The 27,431-nt window shown below is 38.1% G+C and overlaps 1 protein-coding gene across 4 annotated transcripts in view; it reads left to right on the forward strand.

Moving 5' to 3' along the window:
* NFIA (nuclear factor I A) overlaps positions 1–27,431 on the forward strand; it is a 1,748,145-nt gene that overhangs the window by 1,343,856 nt on the left and 376,858 nt on the right. For 3 of the 4 annotated variants that reach the window (XM_044085539.1, XM_044085537.1, XM_044085541.1), the window contains exon 7: positions 22,995–23,120. The exons of the other annotated variant lie outside the window; for it this stretch is intronic. In XM_044085539.1, coding sequence (XP_043941474.1) covers positions 22,995–23,120 — 126 coding nt within the window. The remainder of the gene's footprint in view (positions 1–22,994; positions 23,121–27,431) is intronic. 4 annotated transcript variants of the gene reach the window in all.

Raw genomic sequence — 27,431 nt, forward strand, 5'->3', positions numbered from 1 at the left:
TTAATTGTTCATTTCATTTTCAAAACCAAAGTTTGGGGGAGCAGTGGCGAGATGGCTGTCAGATTACATCTCTTGTCTACCCTAAGAAGAATTTACCCTTACAGGGTAAACCAAAGGCTCATTCAACTAGGGTAGTTTCTACCTTGACAGCCTTCAACAGGGGACTGTCCATTGATGACATATGTGCTGCGGCCACTTGATCTACGGTACACACATTTGTGTCTCACTATAAACTGGATGTACAATCCAGGTGAAATTCCTCCTTTGGTTTCACCATCCTCAGGAATATCCTTCCTTGATACCACCCAATTTGACAGCTTGGGATTCTGTCCCATATGTTTGAAACGGAGGAAAACTGATATGAAAGTTATGTGCTTACCATAACATTAGGTCCATGTTGTCTGATTTTCATATAGTTCAAACCCCCTCCCACCTACCCTTTTCCCGATTGTCACCAGTGGCTTTGAGATGATTGAGTAGACCCTTTATTCCCATCTGTGCACAGTCATGTCAGACTATGCCGTTTTTTCCTCAACAACTTGGGAATATTTAACCAGGGGGTCCCTTATATAGCATTATCCAGTTTCTGGTAGGTGGGGGGAGGGGCAAACTCGATCTGAGTAGCTGAGCTGGAGCCCAGGGAATTATGTGTAGGTGGGATTCAGAGCTGTAGATCTGCAGAAGCTTCAGAGTCAGTGCTGATGTCACATCCAGTTGGATCGGACAACCCATATATTTGAACCAGATGAAAATCAATGTGGATCTAACGTTATAGTGAGTACATAATTTTGTTTAATGGTAACCCAGTCCTTCTGACAAGGATGGAAAAGTTTTTCATAGCTTTATAAAGAAGTTTATTCTTCTGCTATTGTAACTTTCAAAATTTTAAACTCCCAGGCTCGCATCTTACAAATTTTATTGGCTTCTTTTGATAATATGAGAAAGTTGACCGTTAACCTCTTTCCTCATCTGATGCAAGTAATTCATTGAATTCTTTAATTGTATCTGCTTCTAATGTAACTAAACAGTTTTCAAAAGTGTTCTTATGATTTTGTTGATACTATCTGTAAAGCTGCTGCTGCTGCTACTGGATCAGTTATAAGTTCTTATAACTGACCCATTAGCTGCTGTAAGAAACTTTACTTGGTTATGTTCTCAAAACTTATATTGTGTTCAAACTGAGGTTTTAAATTCTACCCTTGACAAGGATGTTCTGTTTGACCCTTCTGTTGCTGGGGACTTAAAGGATGTGATGAAAGAGGGGAATGTATTCAAGGGGTGACCCAAATTTCCCAATGCTTCATTTGTAAGTTTAATAAAAATTCTCTCCAACTTATAAACTTTTTTCAAAATGCAATTTTTAACAGCTAGGTGCTAACAAACAGGATTTTAAAAACAGTGGCAAGAAGGCTGTAAAAGGAAAGACAGAGCCTCCCTGAGCCAAGGATGGAACAAAAAATCAGAGCGACTGTTTGCCTTTCCGGGTACCCATTCTCACTATGGATATGTATCCCTCATTCTAGAACTGCATCTTCCCCAGTGGTATCAGATTATTCTGGAAAAATGGGTTCTGAAAATCATCCAGTAAGAGTACAGATGGTAACGGGAATCCCTTCCTCCTTTTCAGGGGATCCCCTTCCATCTTGTAAACCAAACATTCCTTTTCCCTCCAGTTTTGGTGTAACTGTTGACTCAGGGGGTCGTAGAGCTTGTGCCCTCAGATCAGATGATCATTGCTTTTTATTCAAGGATTTTTATGCTGCCAAAGAAAGAGGGAACTTGGACACCAGTGTTGGACCTCTCCTTTCTCAAGCTTTTTATCAATGTCCCAAAGTTCAAAATGTTATCTCTTCAAACCCTGTTACTCTTATTCCTTTTCATGGTTTCATGATAATGTTAGACTTGAAAGATGCTTACCATCACATTTCTATTGGCAAAGATTTCAGATATTTCTTAAGATTTTCTATGTTTGGCTTACACTATAAGTTCTTTGTCTTAGTCTTTGGTCTGTCTACTGCACCAGGGATATTTACAAAGTGCCTGGCTCCAGTTACTGCTTATTGCATATTTCAAGGTATTAACGTTTTTCCATATTTGGGTGCTTGTCTGATATTTTCAGATTTTTTTCAGTTGTCAAGATTCTCTGTGTTTCATGGCTTCTGTGATTACCATGATTCCCTTGGCTAGACTTCACGTGAGAAGAAGTCAGTGGTATCTCAGGTCAATCTGGTCTCAGCATCAACACCTTTTATCTTTTCAGATTCAATTATTGGGGTTTGTGAGACAGGAGGTATTGTAATGGGTGGACCAATTCTCTGTCATCCCAGGTCACCCTTCTCCCTTCCTCCTCAGGCCTTTTAGTCTTTTACACCAGATGCTTTGAACTTTTCCGGGGGGGGGGCTGTATCAAAGGGAGTGAAAGTGCAAGGTCTTTGAAAAAAGCAAGACAGACAAAAGCACATAAATGTCACAGATGATGGAAGTGATCACTGCTTTGAAAACCTTAAATCATTGCTACTACCCAGGGCCTCTCCAAGTTATCATAGACAATGTTACAGTGAAGTGGCATATAAATAAACAAAAACATACACGGTATTACTCTCTTTACAGACTTACCATAATGGCCTGGGAGGACATGGAACATCAGCTAAATCTAATGCTTCAGGCTGCATATATTCCATCAGAACAAAATATTGCAGCGGACAAGCTGATCAGGACCAGGACAGGCCCTCATGAATGTAAATTACACTCAGGGGTATTCCAGGAATTGTACCAGCTGTGGGGAGCACTTAAAATAGATCTGTTAGCCTCCTTTCAAAACAGATAGTTAAAGAAATTGTACTTCAAGAATCCTTGCAAGCAGACCTGGAAGACAGTTGCCTTCTCATTCACATGGACAGGAATTGTATGCTTTTCCACCATTTCCACTGATATAAAGGATACTTCTAAAGATCCAGGAGGGCTCTCCAAAGATAATTGTAGTGACTCCCTTTTGGTGCAGGCAGCATGGATTCGTCCTTCTTTTGAAACTGGCCAAGGGCAATTACCTCAAGCTTCTCCACAGGCTGAATTTAGTCACACAAGGCAGGGGTTGTTTGATCCACCATGACCTGAAAAATTTACATTGACTGCCTGGATGATAGTTTTGATATGCTTAAGGAATCTTTTTTTTTTTTCCTGAAGATGTGCAGTAAATCATATTTGTGCAAGTGGAATAGATTTTCTAGGTGGTGCCATGCTAAAACCTAGACCCATTTGCGGCTCAAAATGCCTCTAGTTTTAGATTTTCTGTGTGATTTATTATCTTCTGATCTTTCTTATTTGTCTATTAAGATTCATCTTTTGGACATTTCTGCTTGTTTGCCCTTAAATCCACCCTTTCTAATTGTCCTCAAGTCGAGCAGTTTTTGAAAGGGGTTTTACAAATCCATCCTCTTAGAAAACAGGTAGCGTCTTCTTGGGATCTTAACTTTGTGCTTTAAAAAGTAGTACTACTTCCGTTTGAACCAGCTTATCAGTCTAATTAGAGGTTCTTAACTTGGAAAACTGTGTTACTCGTTGCACTAACATCTGCAGGAAGAGTATCTGAGCTACAGTTTCTTACTGTTAGTCAACCCTACGTCGTTTTCTGCAAGAAAAGGGTTTTTTTTTTTAGAACAAATTTTTCTTTTATGTCTAAAGGAGTATCAGAGTTTACCTTGAACCAATTTGTTAATCTTCCTGTATTCTTTCCAGAACCTAAGAACAAAGGAGGAAGAATCATACATAATCTGGATATCTATGGGCAGCTTAGAAAGTACTTGGGCAGAATGGAATCCTGCAGGAAAGCCAACCAGCTGTTTGCCTCCTACGAAAGTTAGGAAAAAGGACAGCCAGTGTCAAAGCACACAATTTCAAGATGGTTGTCTGATGCTTTTTTTTTTTTTTTTTTTTTTGCTATTTTGACCATACCAAGTGACTTCGAGACAGGGTTAATACCCACTCTACCAGGGCTGTGTCACTGTGACTTCTTCTGTAGCTTTTTGGAAGGGGATAGACTATAGAAGTATTCTAAAGGTAGCAACTTGCTCTTCTGAGTATAGTTTTTCAAATAATTACAAATTGGATTTATTTTCCAGGTCCAGAACAAGCTTTGCAAGGGCCATGCCCAGGGACCCCAGGATTTTTTAATTCCTTCCATCTCCCTATATGTTCCCAAGCTATGATAATCTACCCATATAGATTAGGCTACTGCAACAGCAATCTAATGTGGAACATAGTACAGTTATGTATATAAAGTTTTTTTTTTCCAGTAAGATTTTTATTAGTTTTCTGCACAAAAAAATACATGAAACAAATTGACATTTGAGTGAAATAGTAGATTTACAAGTGTAGTTCCAGTAAAACACCTAAGAATAAACAAACAGCTCAGTAAAAACATCTATATACACTATTTACAAACAGTGCAACTAAGCAGAAGAGATAAGGGAACTAAAAAAGCATATGAAAACCAGTAAAGCATTGTAGGCAGGAAGGAGATTTGAAGTTGTGAGCAATAAGTTGAAAAAGGGGGGGGGGTATGCAAGACGAAGAACTAGACATATTGAGTATAGATACAAGAACTAGTGTTTCATCCTCTTCACCCTCCTCTATTAATCTAGAATGGGATCAGATATGAGTTTCCTGAATTTCTGGTAGTAGACTTGCAATTTTGTATTCCTTATAATAAATTTCTGAGAGGCGATGTATTTAGTTGCCATATTTCTGAGCCCATTTAATGAGAGTTTGGTGTGATCCAATTAACATACAAAGTGTAATTAGGACATGAAATTTCAGTTTTGAAAACTTGAGATCTGTAATATGGAGAATAGCTAGTTCCCAAGAAAGAGTTGATTTTTGGCAACCCATTTTCTCTAATCATACTTTTAATGAGCACCACAGTTTATATGTGTGATTACAGAACCATAAGATGTGTAAAAGGTCAGCCTGAGGATATGGACAGCATGAACAGATTGGGGAGACTTTAGCATCAAACTTATTTAACATGGTGGGAGTATAATAAGTGTTATTGTTAACCATTAATTGTGTATAAACCAGTTTTTTAAAAGGGGTTAGCTTAATAGTTGATTTATGTATATAAACGTAAGATAGCAATAGATGATCTTATAGATCACTGTTGCAGTGGCCATTCGCTTTCAATATTCCCGTTGTTTTGTTTTGTTTTTGATTTATGTATACATATACCCTTGTATGTATAGTTAAAAGTTTTACTGTAGCATTTTCCTTTCCTAGCATTTTTCCTTTCAGGTCTGTAGCCTCCATTCTTGAGATAAGAGAGATCTGAAGCTTTTGGAGCCAAAACCGCTGTCATTATGTGGTTCTGCTCAAGACAATGGCAGTTAAGGTGCATACAACGTGCTTTGAAGCTTTGAAAAGTTGGCAAGTGGTTATATCCAATGCAGGATATAACCCAAATAGCTTACGTTTCTGCAACAGTGGTCTATTAGAACTTCTACGGTTATGGAAAGTTTACTTGAGCACCTTTACTGTCTCGTGTATAATTGTATATTATGTACATATATTGGAACCCTAGCTCATTCAGTTGTTCTGTTAGATGTAGATAATGTATATGTACTGAAACTTTATCTTATTCAATTGTTGCTGTGTTATAGTGTATATGTACTACAACTCTTATCTCTCTCAGTTTGTCACTGCTTTTCTTCTGTTTTCATTCTTTTAATGATGTGGAAGTGAATCAGTTATATGCATTAACATTAGGAAGTTATCCCCCTATCCCCCTCTGATAATTGGCCTGATCCAATTGGATCCCAAGGATATTGTCAATATCCTGGCATATAGATTCAGTGCCAACTTCACCCCCTCTCACCCCCTAAAGTGCCAACTTCACCCCCCCCCTCTCACCCCCTAAAGGGCCCATCTCAATACCGAAAGAATGCCAAATTCTGGTAATCATGTCCACTCAGGTAAAAAACGCACTCTCCAAAGCCAAGAATACAGCATTCAGGGGACCAGACGACATCCCGGGCTGTGTACTACATGAACTACAAAATGAACTGGCACCTCTCACCTATGTGTCAAGTTTAATCATAGCCTCACCTCAGGCTTTGTGCCCACAGAGTGGCGCACAGCTACAGTCATCCCAGTCCACAAGGGGGGATCCACTTTTGATCCCAGGAACTACCATCCCATCAGTCTAACAAGCCTGATCTGCTAGACCATGGAATGTATTATCATGGAACTTATAAACAAAGTCATTGGCAACCTTCAAACACTGGACCCCACCCAGTTTGGGTTTGTGAAGGGCCAATCTTGCCTCCTGAATCTGATCAACTTCTTTGAATCAGTCTCCACAGCCGTGGACAAGGGTAAGGTGGTTCACACAGCCTACTTGGAGCTCACCAAAGTTTTCAACACTATCCCCCACTCTGGAATCATAGATAAACTTACTAAGCTGGGCATTAATCCCTACATCACTCGATGAGTTACAAACTGGCTTACTGACAGAACAGACACTGTAAAAGTAGCTGTCTCCAAATCCAGCTCCAGACAAGTGACAAATGGTGTACCGCAGGGTTCTGTCCTGGGGCCACTCTTGTTTGGCATCTACTTCTCTGACATACAGGCCACCACTAAGGGACTCTGGCTTGCAAAGTTTGCAGATGACTGCAAGCTGGGAGCCATTGTTGAATTCCGAAATGATGTGGATATACTACAAAAAGGCCTTACCAAAACAGATGGCAGATGCCAGAGCCATGAGCTCAAGCTAAATGCCAAAAAATGTATAGTTGTTCCCCTTTGGGAAAAGCCACGTACCTGTGAACTACCACATAGGTGACAGTACACTAAACATCGAAAGTGTGATAAGAGACCTAGAGACACAGGTGGACAGTGGTCTCACCTTTGATAAATACTTAGCCACAACAGTTAGAAAATACTTCTACATGGCACACCTCATCACTAAGGGCTTTTCATCCAGAAAAAAGGTTGTTGTCCCTCTGTACTCATCCCTCATTAGACCCATTGTAGAATAGAATGCCTCGTTTGGTATGTACCTCACAAGACATCTGCAACAACTAGAAAGGCCGCAGAAATACCTCACAAAAAGAATCACAAGCCTAAAGCAGATGCATTATGCTGAACATCTAAAGAAACTTCAGCTATACTCTTGTAACATATCACCTACTCAGAGGTGATCTCTCCCTAACATACAAGGCCATGTCAAACGCAGAGTTGTTGGACATGCTACACTTAAAGAAATCCCAATCCCTCCGAGCCACACACTCCAGGGATCTTAACCTTGTCATCACGATGAATAGAACATCCTGAAGGGATAGGTTCCTGACCCAGAGACTCCCCATACTCTGAAATAGGCTTGCCCATACATGTCAGTCAGAGCACCTCAATGGCCTTCTTTATGAGGAACTTTGACGATTGGAGGGGAGACAGGAAATTCACCCCGGGAATCACATCAGTAGCCCTGCTAGACAGGGGTCCAGGACAGTAAATATTTGTGGGAAGCAATAGCCAGGGAATCATTATGGCTAGGCTAGTATAGGTCCTAGGGCCAATAGCCTAGTACCTACCTATGCACCTATAGAATAACCCTTTCAGCAAAATATAAATAAGTGAATGAATGAATGAATAAATAAACAAACAAATACCTACATTTTTACATAAAGCTAATCATATATTACGTAAGGCTGAATCATTTGGAAAGCAAAGCCAGATTATGCCAAGGGCCCTAGCTGAGGGAAAGCTGAAGGGCTTGAGAAAATTATCCACCGAGCAGAGGTAATGTAGTTTGTATTTAGGGCAAGTCTAACCTTCATTGTGCATGTATGTGTGTGTGTGTGTGTGGGGTTTGAAAAGCTGAGAGGAAGCGAGCCAGGAGGACAGGTCAGATTTTATCTTTAAGATTAGCACAAAGAGATTAAGCAGTTGGAAAAGGCATTGGCAGAGTGGAATCAGAGTGTGCGGCTGCTGCTTAGTTTTATTACAGATTACTTTACATTTTTTTTCTTAAGAATTCTTCACCAGTGCTGTTCTTCCTGTGCACTGTTCTTTTTATATACAGACTGTGGGTCATACCACGTGATGAATTTGAAGTATGAGCCATTATAGACTGGTATCTAACCCACTGGTGACTTATGGGAAAAATCTGGCCTTAGATGAACAGTAAACAGAAACTGAAGTGCTAAGTTACATGTGACTTGAGAACTGAGGCTTAATTAGGATGCGAAAGTCTCAAAGATGTAGGACTGCTAAAGCAATTAGACAACAAAATTATTGCCAACTAATTATAACTAGAGTCACAATTTAAACTGACGTACTAAAAGAAAGTTAAAACTCAAACTAAAGAAACATTTTACTGTTAAATGTCAACATCCCAAGTGGATACCAGATGAATGATCTCCAGTTGAGTCATTATACATCAGTCAGTATACAGATCAGCATCAAAGTAATTTCTAATAAAAAAGGGTATTATGGGAAGCAGCTTCATTCACCCCAGCACCTTTCTTTATTATGTTTCCTTGCACTTTTAATGAAGGTCCATATTCCATTACAATGCAGTCTGTTCTCAGCAATAACAAAAAAAAATCAGATTATGATTTAAAAAAATGAATACCTTCTCAGGTGAATCGTATCAGACATTTAGGTGACTATAGTAAATTGTTCAGTTTGGAAAATGTGGAGCCTAAGACACCCGTAATCTGTGCAATGACCTGTTCAGATCACTTGGGAGACAGACCAGGAAACTGCAGTATAGCCAAAATACTGAGCCAGGAGGACATAGATGCAGTAAGGCTGAAAGTAACAGGAATTCAGAGTAGCTCTAGAAGACACTCCCATGTGGAAAAACATCCTTGGGGATATAGCTGACAAGTACAGAACATTTTAACTGATATAAATGGGTTTGGAGAATCTTCATAGTTTACTAGTAAGTATGTTTTGAGCAAAGGAGGATAAAGTCTCAAGCTATGACCCTTAGATGAATGATCACATTTACAGCAGTGAAGGATTAATCTGAGTGCCTGTATCCAGCTGTTAAAACATTGAAAGAGTAGAGAAAGAGTGCTGCATATCCAAATGGGAGGCAGAAATTACCCAGTGAAAACGGCGCTAATTACATTTTACTGCAAAGTTCCAGATGCTTTTAACTCTTAGGGAAAATGCAACAGCGAAGTGTTCTCAACAAATGTTATAGTACATGTAGATAATAAAAGTACTGACTGAGAAAAAAAAAAACTTACCCATCAGCCAGCTTGTATCCAGGGAATCCAGAAACACTGGGGTGATGACTGGGAGAAGATCAAAACAGAAGTTGCCAGGAAAAAAAAAAAGAGAAGCAGGTAGCCTGGGGAGTCTTTTCACTTAGAAAGTTAAACAGTATCTAAAGCAACAGTAGATCTCCCTCCTTGAATCAGTCACCCAGCACAGCACATTAAATTTATCTATGGAGCTGGAGATGCAGTCTGTTTGTAGAACATTAGAACTCACCTTGCAGATTTTGCATTTACATAGTTTTTACTCTCCACTTTAAAAGAATGTGCTTTGCACAGTAGCGTTCCATCAAGACCTTCCTGAGTACCATTCACAATTATGTTCCTTTAACCAACTGTTTCATTGTCCTGTAAAACTGATGTACTACAGTTTCTTCTGTGCTCCAGTCACTTAGTATACTATAGCAATAACCCACGCCTGGGTGTGGGTAATGCTAAATTTACCCACGGTTGGCGTGGTTTGGTCCCGAGGCGGCCCGAGGGACCAAACAAAGCCAACCGTGGGTAATTTAGCATTACCCACACCCAGGCGTGTTATTGCTATTATATATGACATTATTTAAGAAAAGAAACTATTACTTTTCTTAAATAATGGCATAGTATAATACCTGTTTACTGCCCTTCCGCAGATGTCTGGCATCCGCGGCAGTTCTGATGTACTGTGCCGCGCAGTACATCAGAGTTGGCAAAAGCAACGGAGAAAGCAAGATCTCCGTTGCTTTTTTTTTAGTGTTTCGCTATGTTAAATGAGTTTAACATAGCGAGACAGTTTTAAAATAAGCAACGGACATCTCCGTTGCTTATTTTAAAACTGTCTCGCTATGTTAAACTCATTTAACATAGCGAAACACTAAAAAAAAACAACAGAGGTCTTGCTTTCTCCGTTGCTTTTTTTTAAAACACTGTCTCGCTATGTTAAATGGGTTTAACATAGCGAGACAGCTTTAAAATAAGCAACGGAGATCTCCGTTGCTTATTTTAAAGCTGTCTCGCTATGTTAAACCCATTAAACATAGGGAGACAGTGTTTTAAAAAAACGAGTTATACTAATGGAAAAAAGTCCGGGCGACCGGACCTTTTTCCATTAGTATAACTCGATTTACAACGGGCACGCTGGCCTATCAGCGTGCACGTTTTGGGGGGATCATGGTATAATAGATATTTTTACATTTCTACTGACACTGTTTACTTTACTGTTACTCTGGTATGTGTATACAGTCATAGCCATTTGAGTGAGGAGTCGTATGTCTAGGTCTCCGGATGGGGCACACTGTTTGAAGGCCACTGCATGCTTTGCATAGGTTATGCTCTTTTTGATCTCTCCTACAGATGACATCTTTGTAAGTATTATTTTTTAATATTACTTATCTGTAATCTACATAGGTATTCCAGGAAATTTTTTGCTGTAAAATGTTGAAGTCATACTGTTTTGATTTTTATGCAGCTTTCTGTTCGTTTGACAGGGTACTTGCTGTGTCCTCTCACTTCCATGCAATCCCATTTTTCATTTTGTATCCACTGCATGTTCTGATGATGAACTTTGAGTACTTGTATACTCACTGTATAGGACTACAGATCTGAGAATAATTCGTGATAATCTGTCATAAGGTTGCAACAAATATTGCAAATACATTATCCCAGAGTATGACAAACTAGGCCCTTTAGATGTAGATGTACTGCTTAGTCAGCAAAGCATAAAAAAGATCATTAAATGTTGTATATGTTTTTGAATCTTTCATTAAGTAGGAAATGCTTCCTGATATGTGTGTGTGTGTGTGTGTGTGTGTGTGTGTGTGTGTGTGTGTGTATATGTATATATATATATATATATATATATATATATATATATATATATATATATATATATTAAATCAGAGTAAACTATAGTTGGCATGCATAAAATGCTTCTGTCACTTTTAATTCATGAAGAAATGTCGGAGGGACAATGAAAGTAAGCAGTTTAAAAGAAGTTCAGTGTTTATTTTTTACAGTTGTAACAGTATATAAAGGATATTTATTTGTAGTAATATCAGTGTTTTTTGTAAATGTAATGTTTGTTTTAAGACCATTTATCAGAAAAAAATGGCTGTAATTAAATTAATGTTTTTTTCCATCAGCCAGTTTGAAGTTGTATTAGTGTAATGGCTCTGTAAATAACTAACATAAAAGACCATCTCCTCAAACAAGCACAATGCAAGTGCTTCAGAAATGGAGAACTCACATATGTGAGAAATAACCCCTATAAAGTCTACTGTTATTCTTTCTCTGACACAATCAGCTACTACCTTCTGTCTTTTGCAGTCAGAAACTACAGTACCCAGCCAGTACCCAATCCAGAAACATAATTTATAACCAGTTACCCAATACAACAAAATTAAACAGACACCTTTTTCAATACTCTAACCCACTATAACTGGAATATATTAAAATCCATGCCACTTAATGCTGCTATCTCACCCTTTTATGAAACTGTTATTAACAGCCTAGTCCCTGTACGAATAAAAAGAGTCTGCTCAAACCCTGCACCATGGCTAAGTAAAGAAACTTAAAACATCATGCTTCGAAGAGACAAAAACTGTCATAGAGGCAAAACACAAAATGCAGTTCATACATTTAGGCATCTTAGAAATCTCGCTATGGACTGCATTAAAATGGATTAACAAACCTATTATACCATCCCCAAATATAAACACCAAAAAATGCAGGACTTTTTTTGGTCGTTGCAAAATAAACTAATACATCCTGGCCAAAACACTACACCCTCTCCTTCTCTTCTAGCACCACTGCCTCTTTCCCAACTCAGTTCACCTCCTGTTTTATACAGACAGTACAATATTTGTTAATCACAATAACAATTGAGTTCTCTCACTCTTCCCCCATCCTGTCTAACCAGTCATATTCATTCTCCTACCCTGCTGACCAGCTACCGTCAGAATACCTAAAAACAGCAGCTGATGCTGTGTCTGTCCCCTGTAGCCATAGTAATAAACCAATCCATTCTGACAGATATGTTCCATCCATCTGGAAAGCATCCAGCATAACACCACTCCACAAAGATGGCATATCAACACTCTTCCAAATACTGAGCTATTGCCAGCCTATCCTCTCTGTCAAAAATACTAGAAAAAAGCATTCACTTGTAACAACCTTCTCCCCAAAACCAAGTACACAATAGTACTACCACTGCTCTCCTCAACTTCACAAAAACTTCATAATCAAACACAGGTATGACAGCAACCTTGTATCTTCACTATTCTTAGATATATCAAAAGCATTTGGCACAGTATTCCATCAATATCTTAATGAAGTTCCATAGCTATCTGATTAACAGGTATCAAGCAGCCACATGGAAACAAAATCTCTCTATCCTACTAGTTACTGTCGGTGTGTACATGGATCAATATTACAACCCTCTTTAACATTTTATAAACAAACCACATGCTAACACAGTTCAAAATTCTATTGATTCATCCCTTATACGTGCAGTCCTATCCCTACCAACACTTCATGACTTTACCCAAAATTATCACTTTTATCAAAACTTGACTAAAAGACGCAAATCTACTTTTAAATATTAAAAAAATAAATAAAACATATGCTGTTCAATCGTAAACAGTACTAAAAACGCAATCGTTCAAAATAACCTCAACCAAGAACACAAACTGAAATCGTAACACAAACAAAACTTATGGGCATTCTAATTTACAATAACCTCAAATTCAAGCAATGCATATTGCAAGCTGTTAAAAAAAACATACCAGAAACTTAGCTCCCTCTACAAAACCAAACACTATCACCTACCTGTCTTCTTCCTTTCCCACTATACGCCAGATGTAAATAGAACACTTAAAGCTAAACTCTGCCTGTTACAATACAGCAACCAAATTTGCTGCCAACTTTGCATATAGGAGTCATCACTGCAGAGCCCTGAAACAATAAAGCTAGGTTGAGCTTCCCAACTCTTTTAACATACCCATAACCTTTTACTGCACAAAATCTTATACATGCACCTGAAAAACCTCCAGCACTAAAAGATGCCCTGCAGCACTACTGTGCAGGTATAGACCTTCGGTCAAACCAACAAACTCCTGGTAATCACAAGTTAGTCTAATAATTCAGCAGGTGACTTACTGTATCCCTAATACATATCTAAACTCTGAAACACCAGCCTAACATTCCTAAAACTGGTCATGACATTTTACGCCTTCAAGCCCTTACTAAAACAACACCTAAGCCACACATGATCATGCAATTCAGCCTCAACTGAGTAACTCCATTTTCCTTTGTCAGCTCATTGTCCCATCCTTTTATAACCTCTGCTCCTTTCTACACAACAAACCTTTCTACCACTCTGCCTCAATTACTTTCCAGTGTTAATTTCCACTTTACATTTCAGTTTCTTTCTGGCTTTTTCACTTTATCCATTTCCCTCAGATACTCTCTGCTACTCTCTCATAAACGGGTTTTGTGTCAGTATGTACCCCGGTGTTCTTATTCCCCACAATCCTTCTCTCATCAGCTAAACAATATCTCATTCCCCCTGCTGGCTTTAACTTTTATCTACCTGCTGACTAATGTTTCACACTCCTTTATTCCTAACATGAATACTGTACCCCTCCATGCTCATGTCATACACCTAAAGTCCGCTTGGCATGTATATTGCACATGAACTATGTGCATGCTAAATATTTTGCACATGGAATTTAGTATCATGTATAGTGTCACTACAGAAAAAATACCTGCTTTGTCTTTATATAGTGTCACTGCAGAACAGTCACCTGTTTGTATCTAGGTATCTTAAGAAATATGTGTGTAATATATCTTTGCAAAAAAATTAATTTTGTCAGAATGTATTTGCTGGAGCTTTTCTCACGGTCCTCCGCTAAAAGTGAACTTTGCCCAATCGGACTTTTCTGGTCAACAGATGCACAAATAATTAATTAATACCCCTGGTTGGACCCATTCATACCATCCTAATATTTTTTTCCTCCTCTATTGTATGCCCACCCTTTCCTTTAATTTCTCTGATATCAGCCTGAATCCGCCACAGAATGTAAGAATTATATTCTCCTAAGCCTTGTCTGTATTGCTCGTTCATTGAATCATCTTGAGATGCATATTGTGCATTGTGTTAACTGAGAATGTATGGACTACACTATTATAAGAGTCTGCTGCTCATGTTTCTTATTTCTTTTAAATTTAATGTTTGATTTCAATCTATATATGCGTTTACTTCCTGGGCTGAGCATGAAAATGGACTTCATGGATCACTGCTCTACCCCATTTAAAAAAATACATACATACATACATACATGCATAAATAATTAAATACGTTAAATGATCCTTGGTTTATTTTCTTGAATTCAGTATTCTGCAGTACTGAAGTCAATTTGTGCTTCTCTTCCAAGTAGCATTTTGATGGTGTAAAAGGTAGTCAGTAAACAGTGCTGATTACAACTTCTGAAAGTATTAACAGGTGTTTTGCTCAGTTACTTCATAAGTTCATATGTGAGTACTAAGCCAGTGACCACTGGGCCTTTCTAAGCCTAGCTATGCATCCAAAACCTGTGATCAGTTCTGGTACCCTTGATAAGTGTAAGCAAGGACTTGGGAGATGAAACATTTACAAGCAGAGGCCTGGAATATGAACCATTTACAGACTGGCTATGTCCATTAAGGACATAGGTGACAAACCAGGGATGAATTTCCTGTTCCCATCCAGTTGTTCAAGTTACACTTGAATTGAGTTATGGAGGAAATCTGATTCACATGGATAAGGTGGCTGTTTCAGAGAAGTCGTCTTTGGAATATATACAGTGGATATAAAAAGTGTACATACCCCTGTTAAAACGCCATGTTTTTGTGATGTAAAAAAATGAAACCACAATAAATCCTTTCAAAACTTTTCCCACCTTTAATTTGACCTATAATCTGTACAATTCAATTGAAATACAAACAACTCTGTTAGGAGAAAAAATATAAAAAATAAAAAACATACAATAAGCTGGTTGCATAAGTGTGCACACCCTTAAACTAATACTTTGATGAAGCATATTTTGATTTAATTACAGCATTCATTCTTCTTGGGTACACACCTGCCATCAATTAAAGAGACTCTGATTAACCCCAAATAAAGTTTAGCTGTCTTCTTCTTGGGTAGGAGTCTATCAGCATGGCACATTGTGACTTGGTAATATACAAAAGCGCTCCAAATCTGTCAGATTGCGAGGGCATCTCTTGTGCACAGCCCTCTTCAGGTCACCCACAGAATTTCTATTGGCTTTAGGTCTGGTCTCTTGCTGGGCCATTCCAAAACTTTCATTTTCTTCTAGTGAAGCCATTCTTTTGTTGATTTGGATGTATGCTTCTGGTCATTGTTGTGCTGAAAGGTGAAATTCCTCTTCATCTTCATCTTTCTAGCAGACACCTGAAGGTTTTGGGCAAAAATTGACTGGTATTTGGCACTGTTCATAATTCCCTCCACCTTGACTAAAGCCCCAGTTCCAGCTGAAGAAATGTAACCCCAAAGCATGATACTGCCACAACCGTGCTTCACCATGGGGATGATGTTCTTTTGGTGATGCGAACTGTTTTTGTGCCAAACATACCTTTTGGAATTGTGGCCAAAAAGTTAAAACTTGGTTTCATCTGACCATAACACATTTTCCCACATGTTTGTGGGAGACTTGATACATTGTTTTGCAAATTTTAGCCAGGCCTGGATGTTTTCTGTGTAAGAAAAAGCTTCCATCTTGCAACCCTACCCCATAGCCCAGACATATGGAGAATAACGGAGATTGTTATCACGTGTAGTACACAATCAGTACTTGCCAGAAATTCCTGCAGCTCTTTCAGTGTTGCTGTAGGTCTCTTGGCAGCCTCCCTGACCAGTTTTCATCTTGTCTTTTCATGAATTTTGGAGGGATGTCCAGTTCTTTGCAACGTCACTGTAGTCCCATATTTTCATGACTGTCTTCACTGTGTTCTATTGTATATCCAATGCTGTGGAAATTTTTTTTGTACACTTCTCCTTGCTGATACCTTTCAACAATGAGATCCCTTTGATGCTTCATAAGCTCTCTGCAAGCCATGGCTTTTGCTATAGCAGGCAACTGAGTAAATGTCAGGAAAATCCTACTAGGACAGCTGAACTTTATTTGGGGTTAATCAGAGTCTCTTCAATTGATGGCAGGTGTATACCCAAGAAGACTGAATATTGTAATTAAATCAAAAGGTGCTTCAACAAAGTATTAGTTTAAGGGTGTGCACACTTATGCAACCAGCTTATTGTACGTTTTTTTATTATTTAGATTTTTTCCCCCTAACAGATTTGTTTGTTTTTCAATTGAGTTGTACAGGTTATAGGTCACATCAAAGGAGGGAAAAGTTTTGAAATAATTTATTGTGGTCTCATTTTTTATATCACTAAAACCTGGCTTTTTAACAAGGGTGTGTACACTTTTTATAGCCAATGTACCCGTCTGTCCAACAGGTCCTGTTTATATCACACAAAAGGTTTAAGTTTTTAGCTCAGTTGCTAATTCTGGTGCTGTTTGTTTTGTGGATGTGCAGGAGGTCCATTAGGGTGGAATCTGACAATCCCTTGTATACCAGGCATATATCTCCACTCAACAGCCTGTAGGGGACAGAATACAGGGATATGGCTTTGAGGTGGTGTCCTTAAGACATGTTACTTATGCCCTGTATTCTTTTAGTGAGGAACCTCTGTGGACATTCCAGTTGTTGAATGTGCCTGGTTAGGTTCATATGTGTGTACTTGGCTAATAGACTTTTTAAGCCTAGTCTTGCATCCCAAATCTCTGAAAAGTTTTGGTGCACAAAGTGGGCATTGTACTGCATGGTAGCCCTGATGAACAATGAATACAGTGGAACAATGACCTCCATGGACCTAAATGCCATACTTTTGTTTATAAGTTTCACAACTGTAGAAACATGATGGTCAAAGACTAGATTACTGTTTGTGTGTCCCCAAGTCCCTGACTACTGGATCAGCTCTTAGAGATGTGTTGTCAATATATTTACCAGGAATGGATGATGTCTCAAAGGATACTGTTATGCATTTCTTGGCATTTAGTTTTAGTCCATGGCTCTGACAGAAGTTATTTGTCTGTGTCGGCCCTTCCTAGAGAACATTATTGTCATTGGAGGAGTCTATGACCACTTCTAATATGCAATCGTCTGCAAATTTCGTCAGCCACAGGCTCTTGATATTGGCCTTGACTTCAGAAAATGAGCAGTCCCAGGACTGATCCCTGAGAGATTCTGCTTGTGACTGGCCTCTTTACAGAAGTGAACTCTTCAATTCTAACTTCCTGGTCCTGTCCATGAGGCAGCTGGCTACCCACCAGGTGGCATAAAGATTTATACCTAACCTCTTGAGATTGTCAGCAATGATTGAGTGGGGTATTGTGTCAAATGTCTTGGCCAGGTCAGTATAGGCAGTGTGAACCATTTTGCCCTCATCTATTGTTTTGGTGACCTTCTCAAAGAAGTCCACCAGGTTGAGTAGGCATGACCTACCCTTAATAAAACCAAATTGGGTTGGGTCCAGTGTCTTGAGGTTTCCTATGCCATTATAGATCATTTCCTTGACAATTCTTTCCATGATTTTACTTAAAGACTAGTGAGACTTATAGGTCTGTAGTTTTCAGGATCCATAGATGACGCATGTGGTGATGGTTGCTGTTCTCCATTCATGAGGCAGGAACCCTGCTTGGAGGCTATGGTTAAGTAGAGATTCCAGAGAAACCCAGTAGATCATGTTTCACACTATTTAGAAGGCAGCCTGGGATATTGTCTAAGCCCATCAATGCAATATTTTTTTTACCTTAGAGAGAGCATTGATTACCTGTTCCCTAGTGATACTAGAGAGAGTTATATTTGATGATATTTCCTGAGGGAAAGCTGAGGTGGAGAGAGGGGTCAAGGTAGAGCTGAATTTGTGTACCAGGAGGTTTGCTATAATTTCTGCCTCAGTGAAGGTGGCTACATTAACAATGAGCTCTGCAGATAATTGTATATTGCCTTTGAGGTTGGAGACATAACTTAAGAATGCTTTGTTGTTGTTCTGGGCTTTGGAGACCAAATCTACCCCAAACTTGGCTTTGGTAGACTTAATTTGTCCTCTGAGTTGTTTGATGATTTGATGAGAGTGCTTTTATTCTATTGGGTGCTTCACCTCATAATTTTTGCCATGATTTTCTTCTTTCTGTTATACACTCTATTGATGTGATTCCACCATGTGGGTTGTTTTTTTTTTTTTTTTTAGTTAGTTCTGTACTAGTTTTAGTGGGTACAGCTGCCTGTTTGCAGCTATTAATGTGCTTGTGTAGGGTTTCTGTGAACTGTTCTAGATAGGCAGCAATGTTCTCAGAGTTTAGAGGGGATTGAAATTTTGCCAGGATATCATTTAATAGTTGGAAGTTAGTCTTAGAGTAGTCCATGAACATTCCAGGGTTAGCTGTGGTTTCAGATTTTATTTTTACTTCCAGGGGTGTGAAGCGCTCTCCCATATTACTGAGGACTAGCTCCAGTATGCTTGTAACCCTGGTCAGCATAATGCCAGTCTGGTCCAGGGAGTTGAAATCCAGGAATCTCTGTGCCTACACATTTGGTGTAGTATTTGATTCCAGGTTAATAGTGGGGTAATTAAACTCACCCATAAATATGGTATTTGGTTGGATGGTGAGCATTTCCAGTAAGCGTATATATGTGTTATGGGTTTCCTGGTTCATAAAGGGGGGGGGGGGTCTATAGCTTGCAAGAAAGTGGTGTGAGATTTTGCCTGTGGTGATTTGAACATGGAGCAGGTGAAGTTCATTGTCATGTTTGACCAGCCTTGAGGTATATTTACTTTTGATGTAAATTGAGACATGTGCACCTTTAGACCCTACCTGTGTAGTAGCTGGTCTAAATGTGTGGAAGGCATTATAATCTTGCACTGCCAGGGTGCTCTTGTATGTGACTGCACAGACATCAGCATTCTATAGAGTGAAGTGAGCTTGTAAGGGGTGGAGGTTCTTGTTTTGACTCCTAGCACTGAGCAGTAACACCTTTAGATTTTCTTGTCTTTGATTTGCTATGTTGGAAGTTTTTGCAGTTTAGCATTGTCTAAAAAGGCACTGTGGAGGAGGACAGTGTTTTAGTTAATATTCAAAAGCCTACAGGGAAGTGGTGCAGACCATCCCTGGCAAAGCAGCGTGACCTGTTGACCATCTCCTTCCGTGTGGACAAATATCATACCCTGTTAGAATGACACCAGAAACTAAACTAATTATCAAAGTCAGTCATCATCTATTCATATTGTGGGGTCATCTTTGGAAAAGGCAGAATGTTGCTCAGTGCTAGGCTCATACCAGCCCTGGACACACATTCTGAGAGCTTAATGATGTCTCTGTTCATATAGTCTAGGGAGGTACATCTCAGGTTATTTGCACCCAGATAGACTACAGCTGAGTCATACTGGTAGTTATGGTCCAGTGAATTGAGTGTGTATGTAATGTGGAGGATTCGTGTCCCTGATAAGCAACTGACTGTGACTTTCTCCTTACTCAGCCTGGTGAGAGAGACATCAATATGTCTCACAAGGGAGTCTCACATACATTAAGATTAAATTGTGTGTTAAAACAGAAGAACATTTCAGAATTTTAATAATTTAGTTTACTTTCCTGACTGAATTGTTCAAGATATTGCATTATTGGATTTAACTTCCTTTTTATTCATTCTCATTCCATATGTTTATGCAGCAGCTAAACCTGTTATAATTTCACAAAAATGTGTGTAATTGCTGCACGTTGTTTCACACTGTCCTGTTACCACTCCACTGGAGGAGGAGTGAAATTATTGTTCCACAGTAATATTAGTTATTCTTGTACATAAAGACATGCTATATCCCTGTGTAAAGGTTCTGGAAGTCTTTGAAGAGTCAAATCTGAAGGTCTTAACAGTTGAGACTTCAGTATGAAAGTGGGGGCTGTAGTAACCAGATCCACTAATATAAACTATGCTTGCATATAAACATCTAGTGGAAGGGTGTGGTACATAATGAGGAATGAAGAAGTGCATGTCTGTTTTTTGAAAAATAAAGATGCCAAATAAAAATGTGGCTTGCACTAAGGCAAAACAGTTATGTTCTTTTAAAGCATTTGACTTTAATATTCTAATTGTCATCTCACTGTCATTTTATTAAAGTTCCACTGTCTTTTCCATTCATTTTCTAATATATAACACAGCATGATGTACTAGAAACCATGGCAAATCATTCAGATGTGCTTATATAGATTCTCATATTGTAGCTTTGGCCACTTAATGTCTGAGTTAAAAAAATATGTATTATCATGTAAAAAGAACTGTGGTAAAGACGCATTTCTTTTCTAATGAAAAATTAGAAAAGAAATATATCTGATTTAGAATTAGTTAAAAATGATCTTCTACTTTGGAAACAACTCAGACAAGAGTGAAATTCAGATTCAAGTATGATCCAGATGACGTAAAGTTTAACTGTATAACCTGCCCTTAGATGTTTATAGTTTTGAATTTCCCTAGCAATCACAAAAGACATTTTAAAGAGTAGTTGATGTGTTTTTTCCCCAAAGAATGTTACGTGTTGTGGCTCATTGTTGAAAACGTTTTCCTTGCATGCATATGGTTAACCTTCTTTTATTAACCCATTAGTGAATGTTTGAATTTAACTAGAATTGCTTCTAGAGCATGAAATGTGAATGTTGCCAATTGCTTTGCACTCCTTAACACTTTTCTTCAGTTTAATATTCACTTTAAAGGACAAGCTGTTTCTTTAGATATATAAATAAACTTCAAAAAGTAACATCACACTGAGGTTTGTGGTCAGTTTTGAACAACTGGGGGTAATATCAAAATTTCTAGTCAAACAGATTACTTCATTTTTATCTGGATATCAGTATAAACACAAAATATGTTCTCATTCTAAGAACAGCAAACCAAATGCTAGTGTTAACAGTAAGTGAAAATCCTGAAAACATCTGTTCCTTTTTTTTTCATTTTTATTTACATGTTGTATAGTTATGCAGAATGCTGTTCTGATGATGTCATCAAGTGCTGGCCTGCTTAGTAACTGAAAACTGCTTGAAATGCCAATTCAAAAAAATGTATAACCAGGTATATATGTCTTGAAGAAAATAACAATGCAAATGCAGTTTAAATGGCTTAGCCTAGAGTTAGTTGTACATTTTTGCTCACTGATCAGATAACTTTTATTCCTTAGTTTGAAGTATTTAGAGTTTTCTGTAGGAAAGATCATTTTCAGCATTGTTCACTTAAGGACTAAACAGGTTGACATTGTGATGATATTGTGTGGTAGTATACAGTAGAGCAAGGTAGATATAGAAGAAAATAACAGAGCAATGCGGCATATATTATTTCATTTACATATGTTGACACAGCTGTTAAATGATATTTTTTCAGAATCTCTTTTGAGTATAATTTGTACTCTTGCTTTAGTATATGCTTTCTATTGAAGACATTTACGACTACCTCCATTTCTGACTGAAGAATAGAAGATAGTCCAGAGTATTTATATTATTAGCATCAGCAAAGATCAGCAAAGTACAAAATTTGTTATTACAGGAATGAATGAGGTCCTCAACTGAGCACTGGCAGATGGTCAAATCATTTTCATTTGGTAATTTTTAGTTTCTAGTAAAGAATATCATTTCATCAGTTTTCACTTGGGGTCATCATGATGGTGTTTTGAAGTAGTGGGCTATGGGCTATAGACTGTGATGGATATATATATAGAAAAATAATAGCAATGCATGTGTCATATGTTACTTGATATATGCTAACACAGCTTCTAAACAAATTTAGAATTCCTTTTCAGTATACGTTGCACTTTTTGCTTTAGCATATGCTTTCTTTTGAAGGTATTTACTCTTAATTCAGTTTTTTGACCAAAAAGAGAAAATAGTTTAGAGAATGTTGCTGATTGCCACATTAGTAAAGTACAAAATATTTATTGCGGCAGCCATGAAATGAGGTCATCAGCTGAACACTATAACTGGCCAAATCATTTTCATTTGTTACTTTGAAACATTAGGTTCCATTTTGAGTTTTTAGTAGAGAAGGTTATTTCAGCAGTTTTCATTTGTGGGCTGAACATGATGACATCATGAAGATATTGAGAAGCAGTATGGCTAGACAACGTGTTATATGTTATTTGATGTACATATATTGACACAACATTTAAAAATATATCCTTGCAAAATTCCATTTGAGTACAATTTGTATTTTTTCCATTAGCATATGCTTTCTGTTGAAGGCATGTACCCTTAATTCAGTTTTTTCCCAAAAATAGAAGATATTTTACAGTGTTGCTGTTTGCAGCATCAGTAAAGTACAAATTTGTTATTACAGCCATGAAATGAGGTTGTCAGCTGAACACTGATAACCAAAAGGCACCCATCATTCAATATTTGTACCTTAGTAACTCTGGCAAGGAATATAGATGATTACCATTTCTCATATCCTAGGGTGGCAGCAGCACTTATTTGCAAAACTGACTGTAAATTAAAGTGGATAGTCATGTTTACAAAAATGTTTTCCTTTGGTTGTCCTTTAAACTATTTCTTGCTGCTTCTGCACTCTCCCTCACATTGCAAAGGCTGTTGTTCCATGACCTAGCATTATTAAATTGCACTTATCAATCATTCTTGCCAGGAATGCCATCGCCTACATTAAAGAAGTCAGAGAAGTCTGGTTTCAGCAGTCCCACGCCTTCGCAGACCTCCTCCCTTGGAACGGCATTCACACAGCATCATCGGCCTGTCATTACAGGACCCAGAGGTGAGGCCATACCCAGAAGCCCCTGATATACCCATCTTAAATACTTAGCACAGTCTCCTGCAGGATAGTAAATGAAACAGTCATTTAGCAAACCTGACTTTAATGTTTATAAATAATGTATGTATTTGTGGAACAAAGTGTGGAGTCTTTTTCTTTTTCAGTTTTTTCACCATTGGTAGAACTTTTTCAGTGGAACTTGTGAAAGGTATTGGTTGAACTAGTTGTGTCATTGAGATAAAGCTTTTAACAGTAGCAAATGCCTGGTATCATGGCCTGTTATGCTAGGAACAGCACAAATGGAAGATTGATGAAATCAGAATTAATTAATATGTTGCAGTTGTAAATACTGTACTTTAGTAACAGTTGTTGAAACTGGTATTATCTTTCTCATACTTTAATGTCTTAAGCCCATGTTCAAGTTCTCCTTTCGTTTTGTATTTCTGTCTGCTACCCACAATTTTGTGTATTTTTAACTTTGGAATCCATTTGAACTGTGCTAATGTTTTCTGTTGTTTATACTGTGTACTTTTTAAACTATTGTATCTAGCACATTGCCTTGATAGTGACTGAAAAAGGACTTCAGACCAGTGCATCTTCCTGGTTGTCAAGTAATGAGCAATACATACATAAAAAAATAAACAGTTAACTAGACTAAGGTAATGTAAGCCGATTAGATAGATGACTCATTGTTGGATGTAGATGACATGCTGAACTGAAATATTTTATTATATATTGTAGGTCTCTACATATTTGGCTGCAGATGAGCGCACACACTTCAAGTTTGCAGGCCCAGGCCCTTAAGTTCCATAGGTTCCACAGATATGTGTACGTTGTAGTGTAGTGCTTGTGTACTACAAATTGTATAAGTGTCACATTAAGAGTAAATTAAACTGTGAAACTATGTAAGCAATAATGTCTGACAGGGTGTGTATTAATGTGTAATTTTTCTTTTTTTTTTTTTAACATTTGGTTTACCGGGAAAGTCAGACTTGGAACGAAGCCAATTTTCAGTGGAGGCCCGGGGAGAAACACTCCAGATGCATGTCTTTGTACGTGAGAGGAAACCAGAGCACCCAGAGGAAACCCACACGAATGCAGGAAGGACATGCAGATGCCACACAGGAGGCACCCCAGCTGAGAATCGAACTGGAGAACCTCTTGCTGTGAGGCAATAATGCTACTATTGCAGCACTGCGCCACCTGCCCAGGGGTGTGGGCCTTTACCCCTGGAAGGGTCTTATTTACACATTAACACACACTCTAGAGGACATTATTGCACTTAGAGAATGGGCACTCTGTAAAATTGTTGTGTTTTACTTATTTCTTTTTTAAGTACTATGTTATTTTTTAGATATATTTTTGATGTAAAATAGTTCCTCCACCTAATGTTTCAAACTTTCTGTAGTATATGTTAATGTTGTTGGAGGAAGCATTTTACAACAAAAATATATATATATAAATAGTACTTAATAAATAAGTAAGTAAAACACAACAATTTTACAGAGGGCCCATTCTCTCTCCCTCTCTCTCTCATACACAGTCTCTTCTGCTTTCACACACATACATATACAAACACAGTCTCCTCTGGTTTCATACTCCCATTCACTCACACAAGCATAACTCTCAAACTCTTAGCACAAAAAATCTAGACAAAGCCAAAAGTAATGGGAGGACAAAGCCCCCGAAATAGGGACAGACTTTAATTATTACTCTTATAAACTTCGAAAGTTGCTAGAATCAAAGGTCTTGTATTACAGTGCATTTTCTGAAAGATATAAAGCATGAAACTCAAATGCCTGTCATTGTTTAGTGAATTCACGCCTCACTGATTTACCACAAAACTTCAGAAAATCACACATTTTATGAGGAACAGGCAAAAAATATGAGGCAGAAATCTGGACAGTCTGTGAAAATTTGAACAGTTGAGAGCTATGGACACAAGACCGCTCTCTCTATCAATCTGACATGCACAGTCTCCTCTGCTTTCATACATACCTTCACTCATACACACAGACAGAAACATAAACACACTCATACACATACATTCACTTTTTTCTGTTTATTGTTTTTACACTCGCTAAACAGCAAAAGCACTGCTTAGCGGGTGTAAAGTAATGGCGGACATTAGTTTTTTGCAGTCTGAGTTCTACTGCAGCTTGATATGCTGCCATGAAGCAGTGGACTCGTTTTTCAGCAGGCATTACTTTTACATTAATGCCCTGCTGGGGAACGTTCGTTTTCCAGTCAGGGTGCTGCTGTACAGTTTACCCATTCTCTAATAACTTGTAACCCATCCGAGAGGAAGGTAGTGGTAGGGAGTTCTTGGGAAAAGAAAGTAATTGGCAAATGCGCATTTCTAAGTGAAGTTTGACAATAGAAAGTCAGCAATGGACTGAGAAATTAACAAGAGATTATGGCATTTATAGCTTCTTTGGGAATGGCTTGTGGATGGATCATGGGTTCAGAACCATGGCAAATGCCTTGACATTTAAAATATGCAGAAACAGAAATAAGGTGATAATGGAAAACATTTGCAGCCAAAATACATAAATGAATTTAGAAATCAGTTGTGCAAGTGCTCTGAAACTCTGCTTGTTCTTTTAACAGTGGAAACCGTTGCATTCAGTTCCATTAAACTGTTTTCTCATAATGAATTAAAAGGGAATGGGGAGTGTTTAAATTTTGTCTTCAGCTTACTTGAGTAACTTGCTTATAAATACTAATCACAGCAACAAAATACTTGGCTGCATTTTATAACACATATACTATTACAGAAGTAATGCTGAAATAACACACCGAATATAGTAAGTGGCTAATAGTTACAAAACAATGAGATTTCAGAGAGAGTTGAGCCATTTCTACATGGCAGAACATTTGGTAATTAACAAATTATTTGCCATGTCTAGAGTATAAAGCAGCTGATTGTGAAAGTCAAGTGAAGATACTGAAAAATATGTTTTTTTTTTTATTTAATTTTTACAACAGTCTCTAGGAGTTTTCTGCATATTATGAAAAGCAGTATACTTCAAAAGGCAAAACAAAGCTAACTGAAAGAAAGTGGTTCCTAAGACCTATTTTTGTGTTTGGTTCTTGTCATATACAAAACAGTGAAATCAAATAGATGTCTGCTGTGCTATTTCTTGATATTTGCTTCCCTTCTGCCCTGCTAACAGTTTTATTCTGCCTTTCATTCATATTTTGTCAGTTAGTCTATACCACAGGTGCTAATAGGTTGCCGTATCTATTTATTTTGTGTAGGCCAACTTATGCTTTTGTCATTACATTTGTGCATTTTTCCCTGTGATGTCTATTTATGATAATGTGATCTGCTAAACACATAGCCATGCTAAGCATTTAGCAGCTGACCCTCTTCTTTCTTGAACTGCCAGAAGCCGAGGGGTGGAGAAGGAGCCGAATGAAATGTTGCGCTGATATGTTTTGGAAACACATTTTGCTTGAGAAAGTGAAACTTGCATTATTCTATTTCATTCCTCAGAAACATTTTGTATACTGTTTTCTACACTACCTGAACATTTTGCAAAAAAAGCAGTAATGCTAACACCATGTAACCAGGAGATTATTTACTATATTGTATAGCATAAAAAAGTTCAGACCTGTTTGTACATAGTGACAGACTACATCACAGACAGACTCTAGATCCACACCATGGGCCATCTTTGACAAGTGCATTTGCTGGGTTCATCTTACCCACTAATCAGACTCTGGCTTACAATTCAGAAGATCCTACATTTGAAAATGGCTGCATGCCTGTTCTGATGCACACCATAATGTAATGAGAATGGTATTTGCCCCAAGTCTGTAATTTCTGTTTTGCAACTGAGACAGTCTGGGTCATGAGCCCTGCATTTGTCAAGTCACATGCCTAACAAACACACTGAGGCCGAGATTCATGGTGTTTAGTGCAATTTTTAATGCAGATTGGCAGGAATAGTGGCAACACACAGGGTGTGAGTGTTTCAGAGACACGGCATGCTTCTGCAGTGTGAAAAGCAGCACAGAATGCAGCACTTGCAAATCATCGCATATTGATATGGAAATGAGGGATCCTATGCAGATTAAGTACATAGATTATGCAAATAATGACAGTATACATGCCAGATTGCTTAGAGACATATCAAGCATGTACACTCTGCCCTGACTTAAAACTGTTGTGAACATTGAATATGATAGTCTGACAGTTGGTGCAGAGGGTTAAGACTGTAAGCTGTAGTTCCTGTGGTACAGGTTTGATTCCCCCAGCTGTTATTTGCCTACAGTGTGTCCTTGAGCAAGCCACTTAACCAGACTTTA

The sequence above is a fragment of the Protopterus annectens genome, chromosome 10.part0, assembly GCF_019279795.1.
Source record: "Protopterus annectens isolate FY-2018-M chromosome 10.part0, PAN1.0, whole genome shotgun sequence".
Lineage (NCBI taxonomy): Eukaryota > Metazoa > Chordata > Ceratodontiformes > Protopteridae > Protopterus > Protopterus annectens.